Source organism: Spermophilus citellus (genome assembly GCF_964194105.1).
Source record: "Spermophilus citellus genome assembly, chromosome: 1".
NCBI lineage: Eukaryota > Metazoa > Chordata > Mammalia > Rodentia > Sciuridae > Spermophilus > Spermophilus citellus.
Window position 1 is genome coordinate 207,198,941 of NC_138182.1, and position 19,410 is coordinate 207,218,350.

The window sequence follows — 19,410 nt, forward strand, 5'->3', positions numbered from 1 at the left end:
TGTGTGTGTGTATGTTTGTGTGTGTGTGTATTTATATCCTTAAAGGTATGTAGCCTTAAGAATAAAGACAAATAACCATAAAACAACTATACTAACTACCACTAGATGAGGAAATATGTGGGAAAGGTAGAAGTGCTCTGTTAACTTATGAAACTCAATTTTCATTAGGTTCTTACACAGCCATACAAAGGACTAAATAAAAAAACTTAAACAACACAGAAATGAAAACATATCTATACTTAGTAAGACTATCCCTCTACCAAAACTTCCTCTAAATCAAACAACTGAGTAGACAGCACACAAGTATCCTACTCACTATAGCCTGTGCGGGCAGTAAGGGGAAGGGGAGAATGGGAGGCTGTCATACATTGATCCTCGATTTTCATTAGGCACCTGTGTATCTATCTATGCAAAGGACAAGGAGCCTGATAACAGAAATACTTACATACATTTTTTAAAAGTATATACCCCATCCCTTTTCCACAACCCACCCAAAAAACCCTCCCCATAAAAAAGCAAACCCAAGTTATAAAAGTATTGCCCCTACAGGCAACAAGGGAAAGGGAGCAGAGGAGAGTTATCATACATCTGGACCTCCATGTTTCATTATGAATCTACAAGTCCCAGTAAAGGTCTGGGTACAATGTGAAAAAACACACAGAATGCAGCAAATATTTATATATATTAAAAATATATGTACAACCAGACCCCCCCCAACAAAGAAAACAAATATCTATTCTACCATTGCCCACCAGGCAATGAAGGATGGGGGATGTGGGATATTTTTCATAGAGTCAATCTCAATGTTCATTAAGTATCTAAATAGTCATGCAAAGGGTAAGATTCAAAAAGGTGAAAAAATATTTACATATTAAAAATATACACATTTAGCCTTTTTTCCTAATAAGCTCATTCCCCATTAAAAACCCCAAAACAAAACATACACACACATACACACACACACACACACACACACACACACACACCAAAACAAGCCCTACTCTACTTAGATACTACTACCTGTACACACAGGTGATAAGGAAAGAGAAGGAAGATACATCATACCTCTGGGTCTGAGTCTCTCATTATATTTGATACCTACAAGTCCAAACAAAACACTAGACTGGAAGTGAAAAAAATTAAAACTAGCAGACTTTTATATACATTAAAATATACATATATATATCTATATATCTATATCTATATATAAACTCAGAAAATTCCCAGCCCTGCCAAAACAAAACAAACAAAAAAACCCAAACCAAAAACAAAAAACAACTAAACAACTACTCTACTAGTCATTGCCCATATAGGCAATAAGGGAAGGGGAGAAGGGATAATTTTTCATAGAATGAACCTCAATTTTCTTTATGTACCTAAATGTCCATAGAAAGGTCTAGGTACAAAATGCATAACATAAAAAGGAGCAAAAACATTTATATACAGATATAAAAGTACATTCCCCATCCTTCTGGGGTGTGGAGTAAAAAAAAAGAATCTAAAACTCTACAACTATTGCCCACAGAGGCAATAAGGAAAGGGGAAAAGAGGAAATTTTCATACATCCGGACCCCCATGTCTCATTAGATACCTATAAGTCCACACAAAGGACCTGGCACAAAATAAAAAAAAAAACACAATACAGTAACAAAAACCATAGACATGTTTTATAGTATATATCCTGTCCTTAGTCCCCATTCATCCCTAAAAACTTAAAATACTTTAGAATTATTGTCCACACAAATAAAAAGGAAAAAGGAGAAGAGGAGAGAATCTGTGGAACCTCACATGTCCAAGTGAAGGACTGTGAGCCAGTAAAATACTGCAAAAAAGAAGTAAAAATATGCACATACATTTAAAAGGTATATGCTCTGGCACCTACAGAAGCCTTGCAACTAACTGCCTATACTACCAGACACTGCCCACAGAGATAATACAATGAAAGAGAAGAGCAGATTTGTCATGGAAAAATCCTCAACATTCTTCACAAAGGACAAGATAGGAAATGAAAAAATAATAAAAAAGCAGCAAAAGCATTTATATACACGTTTAAAGTATATACTCTTACCTTAAAACCACTTTCACTCCTCTAGCATAAAAACCTTCAAAAAACTCAAAATTGTTTTAAAAAGTATTGCCCAAATAGGCAGTAAGGGAAAGGGAGAAGAGGAGATTGTTATACATCTGGAACTCCATAGTTCATTAGGTAGCTTCCAGTCTGGTTACCCAATGAATTAATACAAGATAACAGTAAGAACACATATATACACTAAGTGCACTTCCCCTTTTCCCTACCCTCCAAATACCTCACTCCACAACTACTCTAGCTGCTGCCCAACAGGCATAAGAGGTGGAGAGAAGAGGCAACTGATACACATCTGGACCTCCATGTTTCACTAGATATTTTCATGTCCTTGAGGAGGACACAGTACAAAATGAATTAGTAATACCTTGTAGTAGCAAGCACATTTATATACACTGAGTGCAAATCCCATTCACCGCAAACACAACAAACTACTCTATTAGCTACTGCCTAACAAGACAAAAAGGAAAAGGGAAATCAGGAGATTTATTATATTCTAAAGCTCAATTTTTAGGCATATGTGCAACCATGCAAAGACCTATAAAATGAAGCGTAAGAAGTAGCATAATGTTTATATACACTTGAAAGAACAATAGTCCCTAAGACTAAATCCAAGCAACAGCCAATATGACCACTCTGCTATTATCCATGCAGGCAATAAGAGAGGTAAATGGGACAATTCCATACTTGTGGACCTCCACAGTTTATTGACATGCCCATGAAAAAGAAAAATGAAGTGCAAAATGAAACAAAACAAAATAGCAGCAAAAACATTTGTACTCATTTTTTTTTGGGGGGGGGGAGTTACTGGAGATTGAACCCAGAGGTGCTCTAACACTGAGCTAGACTCCCAGTTCTTTTTAATTTTTATTTTGAGACAGGGTTTCACTAAGTTACCCAGGATCACCTGAACTTGCAAGCCACCTGCCTTTGCCTCTTAAATTGCTGGGATTGCAAGCGTGTGCCACTGTACCTAGTTCATTTGTTCATACTTTTAGAAGAAGCTACTCTGCATTTCTTCCAGCACTACCATTTCCTTTCAGAAAGAGAAACCAAATACTTACGCTGTAGCTATTGTTACAAAGGTAATATGGGAAGGGGAGAGAGAGATTCATAGGACAGTATTTCATTTTTCATCAAGACAAAATATTTAAGATGAAAGATATAAAAACAAAAAAACACATATGTACATTTAAAAAGTATATATATCTTCCCAAACCATGTAAAGAAAATCAATTATTCTACTAGCTATTGCCATGCAGGCAAATGGGAAAGGGAGACGAGGGGATTCATCATCCTTTTTTGGACCTCCACTTTTCACTTGGTACTTACTTGCCAATGAAGAGAACAGAGCACAAAATAAAAGAATGCAGAACTCAGCAAAAAATATACCTTAGTTTTAAAAAATACAAATGGGGGTTAGGGGGGAAAAAGCTTTTTTTTTTTTTAAAGAGATAATTCCAATAAAAACAAAAGTAATAAAGGCAAAGGTGAGAAGAGCTCCATCATACCTATGACCCCAATTCTTAGGCCTATGTAACAAAATCCAGGTCTAATTTTGTCACTCAGTCCAGGAACTGCTGTCCTTGGTGATGATACATCTGAGATGCATTGTACCTTCCCTGTGGCTCCATGAAACACAAGGGAGTCATTTAAATGCTCAGCAGCCTAATTTCAAATTTTGGTTCCAATGCTTTAGTTTGCATAGACTCTTAAAATCCTGTTCAGTAACAGGCTAGCAGTATTCTAAACAACTTAGCACTTAATATGACTTCTTACTTCCCAATATTCAGAAAGGATTCTAATTGGTGCCCCAAAATACTGATGCAGCTTGATTTGCTCTCTATACCCAGGACTCTTCTGAGAGCATTTTTATTCCTACAGTAACAGTGGCTAAAGTCCCATAAAATTAAAACATATAGCAAAAAAAAAAAAAGTTAAATAGAGCCTGATATAGTAATTTTGTGAACACTGAAACAAGGACAAATACAATTTCATTTAAAGAAACTTAAAAAACAGATGGAGGAAGGCATAAGCTTATGATGGAAGCTGCCAGTACTTGCAGTATAATGTCTAATCCCTTCATAACAACAGAACAATCTGAACTCCTCCAATTTATTTTTTCTGAACCTTTCAGGTCTCCAAGGTACATGTTTTCCTTATACAATTCTAGATTTCCAATTCTGTCTTTCCTAATGATTTAGTAGAATGTGCCTTTTTATAGTATATTCAAGTAGATCGTCTCTCTTTAATGAACTGAATACTCATTTCAACAAGTACTCAATTATGTCAGATAGCTGTGTGCTTATGTGAAGGCATATTACGACTTCTGTGCTTCTGCGTTCCAAGAAATACAATGCATAACATAAAACTGGGGGGAGGGGATCAGAAAACTACCAATATAATTAATAACTATAAGTTATATCTCTCATTTAACCTTGTATTCCTGACTTAATTCCCATATAAATGGGTTAGCATAACATTAAAAATTATGGAAATCCATGGGAAAAATAGAGATGAGGCCTACTAACATGACAAAAAAACTGAGGTGAGGGCTACAAATAAAAATTGCAGATAGTATGGATCCAGTATCATGGGAATGAACATCTTTGGGTATAGAGAGAGTAATGAATCATGAGTTACCTCTTTTTCAGCCCATGTTTTGGTAAGGTTTTACTTACAACAACATGCTACCACCTGTACCCCACATACAGTCACAGAAAAAAAATTATATCAATTAAATACAAGATTTGCCAAATGCAGAGTTAACATGTACTTTAGGGGCAATGTGAAGATGGGGAGATAAAACTGAAGAATTTTAACTGATTTCAAGAAGTAGCAAACTTTAAACTCTGTATCAAATTGGAACTTAGTAATATAAGATGGTAAAATGCCAGTAACAAAAATTTCCCTAAAAGATTAGTATTTTTTCCTTCACTCTGAAAGTACAAAAACATACCACCTTTAAATATCAAGTAAATTATCGTTCATTTACCAAAGCACAGGGGAATAAAGATCTACAATCATCTCAGTTTCAATAAGACATCTTCATTTGATTCTGTGATTCTCATAATATTTTCAAAAACAAATCAATGTTTAGAAAAGACTAAACTGAGAAAGACACACTAGGATTAAAGCAGGCTATTTTTTAGCTTGCCAGCCTTTTAAATTTTGTTATATAAAAATATTTTCATAAAATAAAATATAACTTTGTACACAACCCCACATATCCTAACTTCATATCTGCTGAATAAAAAAAGGTGACCTTTCCCAATGTCTGACTGTGTGGAGTGTTTTAAGTGCTCACAAACAAGTCATTCCCCTTTTTATGTACATATATGCTGTTTTCAAAGAAAATATAAAGTTCTCAAGAATTATTATGAAGAAAACTTTTCTACTAAGAATCAAGGAAACATAATAATCTACTTATAAGTCTGCATAGCTCAAAAAGTTCAAGTACAGTATTTCTCCTTCAGGAGTAAAATGCCATACAATTTTGGATTTTTTTCTTTCATTCTGTCTTTCCTTGGCCACTCCATTTAATGTTAGTTTGGCCACAATAAAAGAAGAATATGATTTTTTTCAACCAAAGTATAGTACTGTTTTTAATAGTGAAAAAATTCGAAGCCCACCGTATTAAGCATGAATTTGATTTATTCCTATCCCACATTCTCTTTGTTTCTTTAAGGTACTATGGTGAACTTCAAATAAAATTTTTTAATTTCTCAAAGGCCCTATTTTAAAATATGCTTCTAATATGCCACTGTATCATATAAAATGAAAATCCACACATGGGTATGATTTAGAGAGAAAGTATCTATGATCTGTGAGGTCAAAAGACAACTTAAGCAAATTGCATTCTTAGTACTAGTGATACAAGTCACAATGAAAAACACCAGTGCCAACAGATTGTTTGTCACAAACACAGAAATATTTATCTAAAACAAATATTTATCTGAAAAAAAGGCCTATCTAGGACAGGAGAGATGACAGTGTATAGATTTTGGGGATTATTGGCATTCATGAAAAAAATAATAATAATTAAATCTAACTCAGTTTGGAACATTTTCCTATGGTAACACTATATAGATGAAACAAAAAGTATTAAATATTTGGAAAATTTAACCTTTTGTCCTGGTTATTTATCTGTTCAATAACAACAAAAATTTTTTAAAAATTCTGTAGCACCCAGCTATTGTGCAGGAAAAAATATAATAGAGATATTATTTAAACTTTTTTCAGAAAATAAAGGATTACTCAAAACCCTAAAATCAAAAGTAGATCTGCACACAAATCAGTTCTCTGCAACTGCATGTGTCACCATCTTCATTATCATACCCTTTAAGGCCAGCTCTGAGCCACCTTTCAATAGCATTTGAAAACAAGAAGCAACAAAGGGCTGCCAAACCAGCAACATGCAAAGACGGTGGGTCTTACAGCAGACCTTTCCTTGTTTCAGTGGTTCAATAACTTCCTGGACACTGAGAAATAGGATAGAATTCCAAGAATGATTTTTTTCCCCATATATCTTCAAGGTAGAAAAATTACTTATTGTTTTTGTAGATGGTTGGCATACAGATTAATATAATTTTGTAATAAATAACTACATACTGCCTAAAGACATTTCAGAAAAGACAGTTGGGCCCTGAGCTAACTAGAACTTTTAACAGTGCAAACAACTCTGCCACAGTCTTGGCTTCACCTTGGCTTTGGCAGAAGCAACAGAGCCCAAATTCACAAGCTCTCTAAATGGGTGACAAAACGAGGTGCAGTTGTGCATGCTACAGCCACCAAGACAGATTTTTGAGATTCTTCTCCATCCATTGGATATTCAACTGAATGACTTCCAAGGCCTCCTGAACACAACGAAGCCGAAACGTTGCCTCCGACTGATTTTCAAAGAATGCCTGGACCTGTAAGTTCCACATAGAAGAATTGTAAAGGAAAAGGACAAGCAACCTGACCATCCTTTAAAAATGAGCTTTAACTTATCAATGGCTCTGCTGATTCCTTGCAAGCAGTAGAGAGAAGTGCTTTAACATCGAAGGTATCTACATGGAGTTCTCAACCAAGCATGGTGATATCTGAAGTGGTTTTAAAAATGAATTTCCTTTACTCCCACAAGAATGAATTTTTCTAACTTAAAATATATATTAAAAAATGTTCAAGAAACAATGAGTGGTACCTAAAGTTTAAATTCACCTTTGGAATGGAATTTCTCAAAGTAATTTTATTACCACTGAAATTATTTGTATCAGAAAGAAAAGGGAATAGTGTTGAGGATGGATTCAGAATGCTTTCTCCTTGCCATACATCCAAACCTCTACAGGTAATCTCATTATAGCATCATTAACACTGATGAAGGGAGACACAGAAAAGGGATGAGAATTAGCATGAAAAGACACCATTTCACTTATACCAGGCAAACTTAGGGGAAAAGCTACAGAGGCTCCCCATTAGCATTTTATATAACCAACCTCAAACAAATGTGCCTTCGTTGAAAACAGGTGAGTAGATCCAGCAACAATACTTTGTATGGTATAGGACCCGAGATGGAACCTGAAGAAACACAAACATAAGAGAGAAAAATGAGGCAGCTACACGTAAGCAAAGCACTATTTCTGAGTGCAAAGGACTTGTTTTAATGCCAAAGGCAAGGTGAAGCCTCTTGGGAACTTGCACCTCAGGGTCAAGGATAGGCTACATATGCTTGCTGCCAGGGGGAAAGGAAGGTAGGCAGATTCGGCCAGGAGAGTTTGGGATAGCCCTGTGAATTTTAATCCATTTGATCTTTTCAAAGATCATACTCATACACACACACATACACACACACACACACACACACACAGAGAGAGAGAGAGAGAGAGAGAGAGAGAGAGAGAGAGAGAGAGAGAGAAATGTCATTGTTTTAAAAGAGAGAAAGGAGGAAAGAAGCCTGCATGTGCTATCTGGCTAGGTGTGAGTTCTCACAATGCCTTGGCAATGGAGAGGAATTTTAAACACACCAAATAAATTGTTATTCTGAAACAGTCTGTGGCCACGCTGGTCTAAGTGATTGGTGTCATGCATGGCTGGCTTTGATTAGTACTTGAATGGAATACCCTGTTAAATGACTCTAACTACAGAATTATGTTTATAAATGTGAATATTTCTGGGTGTTTCGATAAACTGTCAAGGAAGCATTTTTCCTCTCATAGCAAATCACAACTCCTATGAACCAACACAACATTGATGGCTTTTTCTAAATAGTCTGAGAACACTAACAGTCATTCTCTGAGAAACTTACTTCTGTACAAGCTTATTCCAGTTCTCCTTGACAAAATCCCATGCCAATAAGTGTCCAGGAAAACGTCGGCCCACTGTTCTAATGATAAATGACAACTTTTGTGTTCGGATGATATCTCCATCAAGGCTACTTTTCATTAACCTGAAGAGCAAAACAGATTTAATCTCCAAAATAACCATTCATGAAGACATGGTGGCTCCACTGAAATTAGTATTGGTTTCCTAAGTAAAGCTGGATAGCAAATCAAGGGAAATAAATATTGGATTAGTTGAAGAGTGAAAGCTTGCCATTTTTAAAACATAAAGGATGAACTCAACATAGGCATTTACATACACTGTCACATAATAATTTTTGATATATGAAGGATATTTAGGGAATATATTCTGTTAGAATTTATTACAGTTCTTGAGACTGGTACTTCTTTCCAGCAAAATCATTTTTTTTTATTTGAATAGGCAGATAAATACTTTAATTACTTTTAAAAATTGGGTTGTTTAAATGATTTGACAATGAAGGTACATTTCAGTATATACTAATTAGTAGGTAGCATTTATTGATTTTGTGTACTAGATAATGCTGTAAGTCTTCCACACAACAGTGCTATGAAGTAGGCATTTATTATCCATCTCCATTATAGTTGAAGAAACTTAAGGTTATATAATTGCCCCATGATTTATAACTGACAAATACTGAAGCCTAGCATTTGGAATGTATGTGGTTTTTAGATAGTATACTATACGATTTACTGAGAGTAAGGAAAACACACCCTCCCAAAAGAATGTGGCATTATTTTTTAGGGCAAAAAACCCTCAACGTCCAGCAAGATGTGGCAGGTTAAATAAATTATAATACAGCCATACTTATGAATACCATGTATCCATAAAAACAAATAAAAGTAGGCTTTATGAATTGACTTTGCAACTCAATAATTGATTACTAACCAAAAAGAAAACACTGAATATAGGATAAATCTATGTTAAAAATGTGATTAAAGTTGGGTACGCTGGTGCATACTTATAATTCCAGTGACTTGTGAGGCTAAGGCAGAATTGCAAGTTGAGGCCAGCCTCAGCAACTTAGCAAGATCAAACTAAAAAATCAAAAGGCTATGGATACATAAAATTATAAGAGGTCATGAGGGGCAAGGGGGAGGGAAAAAAAGGGAGAGAATTGAACAACAGCAGGGGAGGTAGAGAGGGAAGATGGGAGGGGAGGGGGGATAGTAGGGGATAGGAAAGGTAGCAGAATACAACAGTCACTAATATGGCATTATGTAAAAATGTGAATATGTAACAGATGTGATTCTGCAATCTGTATTTGGGGTGAAAATGGGAGTTCAAAACACAATTTGAGTCAAATGTATGAAAGATGATATATCATGAGCTATGTAATGCTTTAAATAATCAATAAAAAAATTTAAAAAAAAAGGCTATGGATCTAGCTCAATGGTAAAGCACCCCTGGGTTCAATTCCCAGTACTTAAAAAATGTGGTTAAATATGCAGGCATGTCTGAATTCATATGCAGGATGAGCATCCTTTTCTGAAATGTGGGGGTCAGAGTGCTTCTCTTGCAGAATTTTTCATATGACAAATGCTCAAGCTGTAGGCCACAACTGCTACTATTAACAGAGAGAAGGGAAAATAAGAATTAATGTGAAGGGTCATGAGAAAGACTTCCATTTTAGTTCATCTTCTAGGTATGATTTGAACACCTTATAATGGGAGTTGCACGTGTGGTGCACCAGGAAATAAAGTTTTCTCTATCTGCTTAGGTCAAAGGCTGGCCACTGCTCTAAATAAAATGCCTTTTCGCAGTGTCTTGTGTAGAAAGTGAGCACATGCTAAGGGCATCTCTGTGACACCATTAGGATTTATCTCAATGAAATTACATAAGAGAAGAAAGGAGACCCAGGAGCCTCCTTCTATCCTTCTTGTGTGGCTTTCAGCTTCTGTGTCCCATGTTCCAGATATCTTCTCACTTCTCTTAGCTCGAGCTCCTCTACCCTGCCATTGTGTGTTCCTCCTATTAGGAGGCCTCCTTACAGCCCTTCTTTCACCCATGTGAAATTCCCATTCCCAAGTCTTCATCAGCTGGATGTTAAAAAGAAGTCTGACGAATAAATTCACATGAAGGTAGAACTTCTAAGTTTTTAAATATTACCTTTTTCTATTTTAATTTTTTTGTTGTTGTTGTAGATGGACAGAATACTTTTATTTTATTCATTTATTTTTATGTGGCACTGCTGAGGATTGAACCCAGTGACTCACATGTGCTAGACAAGGGCTCTGCCACTGAGCTAAGGTCCCACCCTATATTATCTTTTTCTGAAGTATCTGCATTTGTAAAATGACAGTTTGAACAGAGAAATGCCTTGGCCCAAAAGAATGAGGTACTAACTGTGTAGTTTAAAACATGCCAAAGGGAAGAGACATTTTTGAGGGGAGGGTAAAAGGTTGTGATCCTAACATTTCCAACCTCTTTTGAATAAAGCATATTTTGCCTGTCTGTAAAGGTTCAATCCCCAAGATGAAGCCCAGCACCTGCAGCATTTTGTCATACTGCCCAAGTCAGGTCTGGCTTATGACAAAAAGGAAGAGGGAGATCTCAAAGAAAATGAATTTCCATCTGAGGAGCAAAGTGTTTTTTATCTTTTGGTTTCTTTATATCAAATATTCCTTGACTAGCTTCATACCAGTGAAGTTTCCATACATCCTTTGAGCTGGCAAGAGCTTCAAGTATTTTGTTTTTCTCTGCTTCAGAGCCTACAGATTTGTACTTGCTTAAGAGGAATAACCAGCCTTTCTCAGTTTTTGCTCCAGCTTTGAACACAGTAGTCATGACATCAGTAGGCAGGCTGTAAGAGAGATGATCAAACATAAGAAAAATAAGAAAGCATTCTGAATACAAAGACAAGGACATGGTATTGAGTGGCAGTGATGTGTTGTGGGGCAGGGTAGGCAATAATCACAAAAGTCTTAACTATATAATTTACAGTCAAGAAAAAGGTTAATTCAGTGATTTCTGCTTTCCTATGAGTAGGACTCTGAAGAACATCAGTTCACAGTGCAATTTAATACAGTAATTATTCACTGAGCACTATTAAGAATCAGGCAGGCAACTGGAGAAGGGATGAGAAATAGTCCCTGTCCTCCAGGAACTCATGGCTATCTCAAAGTGTACAGCAATAATAACATGTAGCAAGTTTCATGGTATAAATTCAGAAGTGGGTACATAGGGCAGGATATAATAAGAAGAGAGGATGAAACACAGTCTGGTTTCTTCAAGATCTCTGAAATGGGCAAAACTTGAAGAGTTATTCGAATCCTCTACTCCCAACTTCCTATCTGATACTTGAATCTTTTCTCCATAATGCCCAAGAAAGAGCCTGGAGACAATCGATCATCACCCAAAGTGTTGCTACTAACTGCTCACTCTACCTGCCATGTTTTGTTTCTAAATTAAAGGAGACTTTTTTTGTCATCACACACCCATAAGAATGGCTGCTATCAAATAAAAAAAATAGGGACTGGGACTGTAGTTTAGTGGTAGAATGTTTGCCTAGCATGTATGAGGCTGTGGGTTCAATTTCTAGTACTGCAATATCTTTCTTTTTTTAATCAGAAAATAACATTGGCAATGATATGGAAAAACTGGAACATTTATGTAATTTTGGTGGGAATGTAAAATGCTACAACATAGCAGTTCCTCAAAATATTAAAAATAGAATTTTTATGATCCAGCATTACTACTTCTGGATATATATCAAAATGAATTCAAAGCAAGGGCTCCAAGAGATTTGTGCCCATGTTCATGGCAGTATTACTCACAATGGCTAAAAAGATGGAAGCAATCCAAAGGTCTATCCATGAATAAATGGATAAACAAATGCATTAGTGCATATAGTAAAATATTACTTGCCCTCAAAAAGGAAGGAATCTCTGACACATGCTACAACATATGTGAACCTTGAAGACATTATGCTAAATAAAAAGGATAGATGCTGTATGGTTTCACTTATATAACATATCTGTTGTAGTCAAACTTACAGAAGCAGAAAGCAGAAAACTGGTTTCCAGGGGTTTTATTTGTATAAAGTTTCAGTTTTGTAAGAGGAGAAAAGTTCTGGAATTTGGAGCACTACAATGTGAGTATACCTAACACTATTCAACTGTACTCTAATGAAAGGTTAAGATGGTAAATGTTATGTGTATTTGACCCAAATTTTTAAAAATGTCTTGTCTGAGAACATCAGTGCATAGAGCTCTTCTACATTAATATGCAGTTTTATAACATTTACAACCCAGGTTAAGAAGATTTGTTTTCAGTATATTATGTGAGGTAAAGGGAATTCACTTGAGTGGACATACACTTCACCTTTGAGTTCCATTGGATGCCATCCAATCGTCAAAGAGCTTCATGGCTTCAGTGCTACAGTTCTCCAGGCTATGGGTGCAAGCAAATTCTAGCAAGACTGATCGAAGCTCTCGCATAGATGGGGGGCCCTCATCAGTCCAAGTTTGTTGTTGAATTTGGTGTTGAAGCAATTTAAATACTCTGGTCTAGAGAGACACAATGGATTATAAAGGAGTAATAATAATTAAAATAATCAGTAGAATCACAACAATCACATCTTTCTCCAACATTTATTCAATTAGGGAAGAAAAAGGGCACAGATATTTCTCATTAGATATCAAATGACATATGAATCCCATGTAAAGCTGGAATGAAATCCACTAAATAACAAAGCCTGTACATAAGGTTGCTACAAGGGGGGATTTTAGTGATAAACTCAGAAAAAAATAATGGCATCTGTGCAATATCCTGTGTATACTCAGCTAGAAGTTACTTTCTTGCCAAAAATTATCACCTATAACTCGCTGATGAAAGGAACTTGAAATTTCCTGAACTAATGCTTTAGAATCATAAGCTCATAAAGCAAGGAGAGAAAAATGCACTTCTTTACTGATGACTAATGTTTAAATGTTTTTAAATTCAATATTAAAGGTATATTTAACATATGAACTAGTCTAATACTATAGCAAATTAATATAACTAAACTAACAAGAAAATGAATACTATATAGAAGAATAATTATTTATACTATTCCCACAATTTTTTATGTAAAACAATTTCACATCTATCAGAAGTGTGCAAGTATAATACAGTGAAAATCCATATGCTGTTCATCTAGAGTTACCAGTTTTTAACACTCTTTCATTTGTTTTATATGTGTGTAAAAACACACACATACTTGTTTTTTTTTCTGGTTTTAGCTGAACCATATGAGAATAAGTTACAGACATGATGTTTCATTTGTAAATACTATAGCATGCAACTCCCAGAAATAAGGATATTCTCCTATTTAACCAAAATGCCTTATCACACTTAAGAAAACAGACAATTATTTAATAATATCTACTATACTATCTAGTCCATTGTTATAATCACACTTCTGAATAGGAAATCATTGTAAAATATATATTTTTTTTATATTTAGGAGTCACCAAATTTTTCATCTCTCTCTACAATAAAAGCATAAAACTATCTAGAGTATTTTCATATTGTGAAGTATTTTTATATTGCAAACTGTTGTGCATGGGGGCAGGGTGAAGACACAGGATTAAAAAACACTGCCTATGAAATACGCATTTATTAAATCCACTAGAAGAGAAAAAATTAATATAAAAATGTTTACAAGCAAGATTTTTTTTTAAAAGAGAAAATTTTTATGGCTATATAAAGAAAGATCAATGGGAAAAAACCTTACTGGTGCCCCTCTCCTTCAGGGATCTCAGGCAAGCAGATTCCCTTTACTGATGGTTTATCTTTTCCATCACCATCACTCTCATGTCTTAACTAATCAAGCGATGACCACATTATGACCACAGATGATCACATTCAAAAAAAAAATCTCTCAACCCAGAAATTTTAGTTCAAGTTCCTCACAAAGCATTATTTTCTTCTTGTGTATCATTGTCAATACCCCAAATGAGTCTTATTTGGAGAGTTTTAAATTTGAGGCCATTTTTTTCAGCAGATCTTCTCTGAATAAGTCTCTTAATGGAGCTTAACAGGAGAATGGAAAAAAGATTCTATGCAAGAAGGACTCAAAGTCTGTGATAATGTATCAACTTGCTTTGTTTGTTTAAAAGCAATGAAATAGAAAACAGACACCTGGTGGAACGTGTTAGTGCTAAAGCTTGGGAGTTATTGGGAGGACGACATGAAGTGGAAAAATATTTGCAATGCAGACTGATAATGCAAGGAACATCAAACCAAGACAGGATCCCCCTTGGACAATGCTGACTGCCTTGGTAGCAGCTGTCTACAACTGGCCTAACCTTTTCAATAGAATCCTGAGAGCTCACTGTCCCAAGTGACTAAATAATAAAAGAAATTTAAAAGCTACTCAAACTGTCAAATAGAAACAAAGAAAGAATGTAAGGGGAAAAAAAAGTTATGTTTGAAATCCTACTTTAAAAAACTCAGTGGAGAAACATGGCAATGCTTATTGAGGGCTTATAATTACACAAAGGAGCTCATGGAAAAAATGGCACTTCACATATTAGAAGCAAAGAAAACCTGACCCTTGAAGATGTTACACTACTGCAATTATGGGGTACAGTTTTACTAGTGTGTCTCTCTAGATTACATCATTAAGATGAATTATTAAGAGTTTATTTTAATTATATTTCAAATTATAACTATTTTATTAAAAATAATTCTATTTTTAGAAAAATTCCATTATGAAATATGAACATTTATTAGCAATTCAGGTTATATTTTGAATTAATATTAATGAGGCAGGTACTTCAAATTACCTTTCCCTTTCAGAAATAAAGTGAAATCTGTTTTTCTATGGTTTCTAAATTAATGTTTTGAAATTTTAGCTCATTAAACAACAGAATCCAACCTGTGAATATAGCTTTATTTGGAAATAGGGTCTTTGCAGATATCAAGTTAAAACGAGGTCATACTGGGATACAGTAGTTCTAATCAAATGGTGTTCTCAGAAGAAAAGGGAAATCTGGGACACAGAGACACAGGGAGAAGACCATGTTGACAGAGGCAGAGACTGGAGTGATTCATCTTACAAAGCCAAGGGATGCCAAAGATTGCTGGCAACCACCTAAAACTAAGAAAGAAACAAGAAATAGATTCTTCCTCAAAAGAAACAAGCCCTACCCTGCAAAAACTTATTTTGGCTTTCTAGTTTCTAGAACTGTGAAAAAAATAATTTGTTGTTTTCAGACACTAAATTTATAATAATTTATTATGCAAACTAATATACTACCTCAGTTGGTACTTATATAATATGGCACTAATCACTTCCAAAATAATTTCACAATTAAAAATACAGATATAAATGAAATATACTGGGAAAACCAGATAGCCGCAATGAAGTAAAACTTGGTGTCTACTTCATACCATACACAAAAATCAATTCCAGAGCTATCCCAGTTTTAAATGTAAAAGGTTAAGTTCAGAAGTTAACACAATATCTTGGTGAAGGCAAAAAATTTTGTATGCTAAACTACATTGAAGTCTAAGAGTTTATAGTAATTATAAACATCATTAAGAGAGGAAAATAAGGTATTTCAAAATACACATTATCAACAAAAGATTCATATCTGCAATAGGAAAAGAACTTTACAAATTAATAAGATAAAGACAGATAATTTAATAGGAAAATTAGCAAAAGACTTGGGCAGTTTACAAAAGATAACATCCAACATTAAAATAGTAAATATATCAAAAGAAATTCATCTTCACTAGTCATCAGGAAAATGCAAATTAAAACCAAAATTGCAACACTGGTAAATAACCCCCAACTGCTTAAAAGAAAAATAATTTATTATGAATACTAACAATGGCAGATCTAGAATTTGTATACACTGCTGATGGGAATGTAAATTGGTACAACTATGAAAAACTACTTGACAGTACAGCATTAACTATGCACATGTTATGAGTCAGTGATTCCATTTCCAGACACATACCCCACAGAAATGCATATAAATATTCTCCATAGACACAAGAACACTCATAATAGTGCTACCTGTGACAGCTCCATACTACAAACAACTCCATGTCTATCAACATTAGCCAAACTGGTAAATAAATGGCCAGTCTCTTTATATCCCACCATAGAAATCCTGTGTTAGATTTTACATATGCTTTAGAGATTAGCAAGTTATCTCCATATCTCTTGGAAATGCACATAAAATCTGTAAAAAAAATCTATTACTAATATTATACGTATAAAAGATATATTATAAATTGATGATCTCATTTTCAAGAAAACAACTAGATGTGGGTCTGTTACTTTAAATCTTAAATGTATAGTCGATAAATGTTTCAAACTATTTTTAGGTAAAATTTCAATTTTAAAAAGGAAAAAAAATGATAGCAAGAAAGAAGCTTTAATTTTTCAAACAAAAGGTATCCTGAAGAAATATTTCTGGAACACAAAATATAGGAACACAACACAGACAGTAGGCTTTGGAGTGAAAGTAATCTGGGATTGAATCTTGGCTCTATAATTTACTAGGTAAGTGCCTGGGGAAGTTACTCAGTCTCCTCATTTATTTAATGGGGACAGAAATACCTATTTTGATAATGTGTGAGGATTACATAAAGTAATCTCCATTAAGCACTCAGAATGTACAGAATATAATAAGTACTCAGATGCTTTTGTTTCTGGTGTGCTTTATTCATTCAACATTACTGAGTGTCACCCTGGGCCAGGTCTCCATCTAGGCACTAGTTTTTTTTAATTATTATTATTATTATTATTATTATTATTTTATGAGGGCTGCTAGCTGAAAGCCTAATGGAACAGAAAGTGATAAAAATCTTAACCATTCACTAAAGAGTCCTCAGAAATAATCTTAAAATCTCATGCACTAAAAATAGGGTGCCTTCTTTGGGGTCAGATTAGAAATGTGGGAGAGGGTGCTTTTCAAGCCTCTTCTGGCCCAAATGCCTTGTATTCCCATCCCCTCACTGAGAATCACCCATAAATGAAAGGATCATCATAGAAAATGTGGAGTAGCACAATAATGGAGATGGGAGGAGATAAAGCATGGGAGGAATGGGGGAATTTTAGATAGGGCAAAAGGGAGGGAGAGGAAGTAAGGGGGCAGAGGAGTAGGAAAGACAATGGAATGAAATGAACCTTATTACCCAAAGTACATGTATGCAGACATGAATAGTGTGACTTTGTATATAACCAGAAACATGAAAATTGTGCTCTATATGTGTACTATGAATTGAAATGCATTCTGCTGTCATGTATAACAAATTAGAATAAATAAATTTTTAAAAATCAGAGCAAAACAAAGAACAAATAGTAAACAGCTTGCAATACCGACTCCTTTAGTGCTTGCCAACAGTGTCATCAGCCACTGGATGGCAACCAGCAGGACTCCTAACCAGGATTTTCTCAGCACAAACATAATGGCCTGGCAACTAGCAAATTAATAGGATATCTACTTTGAAAAGGGGCCTATTTCAAAAATTCACTGTGTAAAAAATAACTAGGATTCAAATAGAGACATTTTCTTTTTATATGACCCCACACTGAGACCAGTGTCAAAAGTCTGCATTTGGATAATCAAACAAATGTACCTTACACTAAACTTTTATTATCTCTTCATGGTAAGCAATTACATTTTGATTCAAAGTAAAAAATTCACAATCAAGAAAATGAAGAAAATGGTATTTAGTTGGTTGCTTTTTTAGTCCAATACTGGCTGAACAAACCCAAACCTGTAAATAACAACATTGAAGGCAGGCAATAAGGGAAATTGGCAGAAAGGCAGACTTACCACCAGTCTTGAGGCCAGATCAATTTGCCCCAGTTTCTCAAGAAGGTTATAGATAAGATCAGTCTGGAACAGGGCTTCAGTGATGGGTGCAGTATAGCTCTCATTTCTAAGATAATCAATCAAATCAAAGGCCCTCTGAAGAGGCACCTTGCCTAGACTAATGGATGAAACAACAGGAAATGTAAATATACTGAAACACACAGAAAAATTCTATGAATGTTGGAGAGCTTTATAGCTAGATGGCTAGTCTCAAGGATCAGAAATTTAACCACAGAGTAGCATCCTGTACAGTTAAAACTCAGTATTATTAACTTAATGTTCATGTGGCCAAAGGTTAAAGATGCATTCTAAGAAAAAGATATACAATATCTCATGTCTTATTCTACAAGTCACCTGTGAATTTCTTCTGATTCAGTAAAAGTATCCCAATGTTTTGGGTGAGAAAAGATGAACAACACTGATTTTATTTATTTAATAATTGTATTTAACAGAAGAAAGGGAATGGCAGAGAGAGTATGTGAATCAGAAACAAAAACATTTTATTTGTTGTTTTGTGGAAATTTATCCACTGTGAATTTATGGTGAGCACATTTTAAACTTTAGCCACTTTATATAAAAATCATAGCAGTGATGGTTGAGATAATACAAGAAGGCCACTACATAAAAAATGAACCAAAATGAAGTTAAGAGTGGTCAAGTAGAATCCCATTGAATGTTCCTAATGCTTTTAGGCCAATTTATCAATCTAAACTGGTAATCTCTTCAAAGACTATCTTTACAATAGGCCACTGTCATTCTTGGCTGTGGGATTGTATAATATATGAAGTGGTTGGAAGGCAAGCAGTCCACAGATAAGGAGACTCTCGCCATTAGTGGTGTCCATCAAGCCAGCAGATGGGCACTAAACATCACACTTAAATCCCATTGCTGATTAAAAAGAATTCTCTCTGTGAAACCAAAGGAAGTTTGAACTCTTACAGCAATTTATTCAGCAAAATATGTATTCTGCTTGTTGGTATCTGCTCTTGAATTATTATTAAATTCTGTTGTATGTTTCTTAACTTTTTAATGTTTTTTAGCTGATGTTCCGAAACAATTTTTCTTTTTCTTTTTTGGTGGTACTTGGGATTGAACCCAAGGGCACTGTTACTGAACTACATCCCCAGACCCCACCCCACTCCCTGTTTTTTTTTTTTTGTTTTTTGTTTT

General features: G+C 34.8%; 1 protein-coding gene across 1 annotated transcript in view; it reads right to left on the reverse strand.

Moving 5' to 3' along the window:
- Positions 1–2,887: 2,887 nt before the first annotated feature.
- Positions 2,888–19,410, reverse strand: part of LNPEP (leucyl and cystinyl aminopeptidase) — an 88,089-nt gene continuing 71,566 nt past the window's right edge. The window contains exons 13-18 of the mRNA XM_081288726.1: positions 18,202–18,358; positions 12,746–12,930; positions 11,064–11,225; positions 8,370–8,510; positions 7,561–7,642; positions 2,888–6,996 (exon numbers count right to left, since the gene is read on the reverse strand). Coding sequence (XP_081144852.1) covers positions 6,865–6,996; positions 7,561–7,642; positions 8,370–8,510; positions 11,064–11,225; positions 12,746–12,930; positions 18,202–18,358 — 859 coding nt within the window. The 3' untranslated portion in view covers positions 2,888–6,864. The remainder of the gene's footprint in view (positions 6,997–7,560; positions 7,643–8,369; positions 8,511–11,063; positions 11,226–12,745; positions 12,931–18,201; positions 18,359–19,410) is intronic.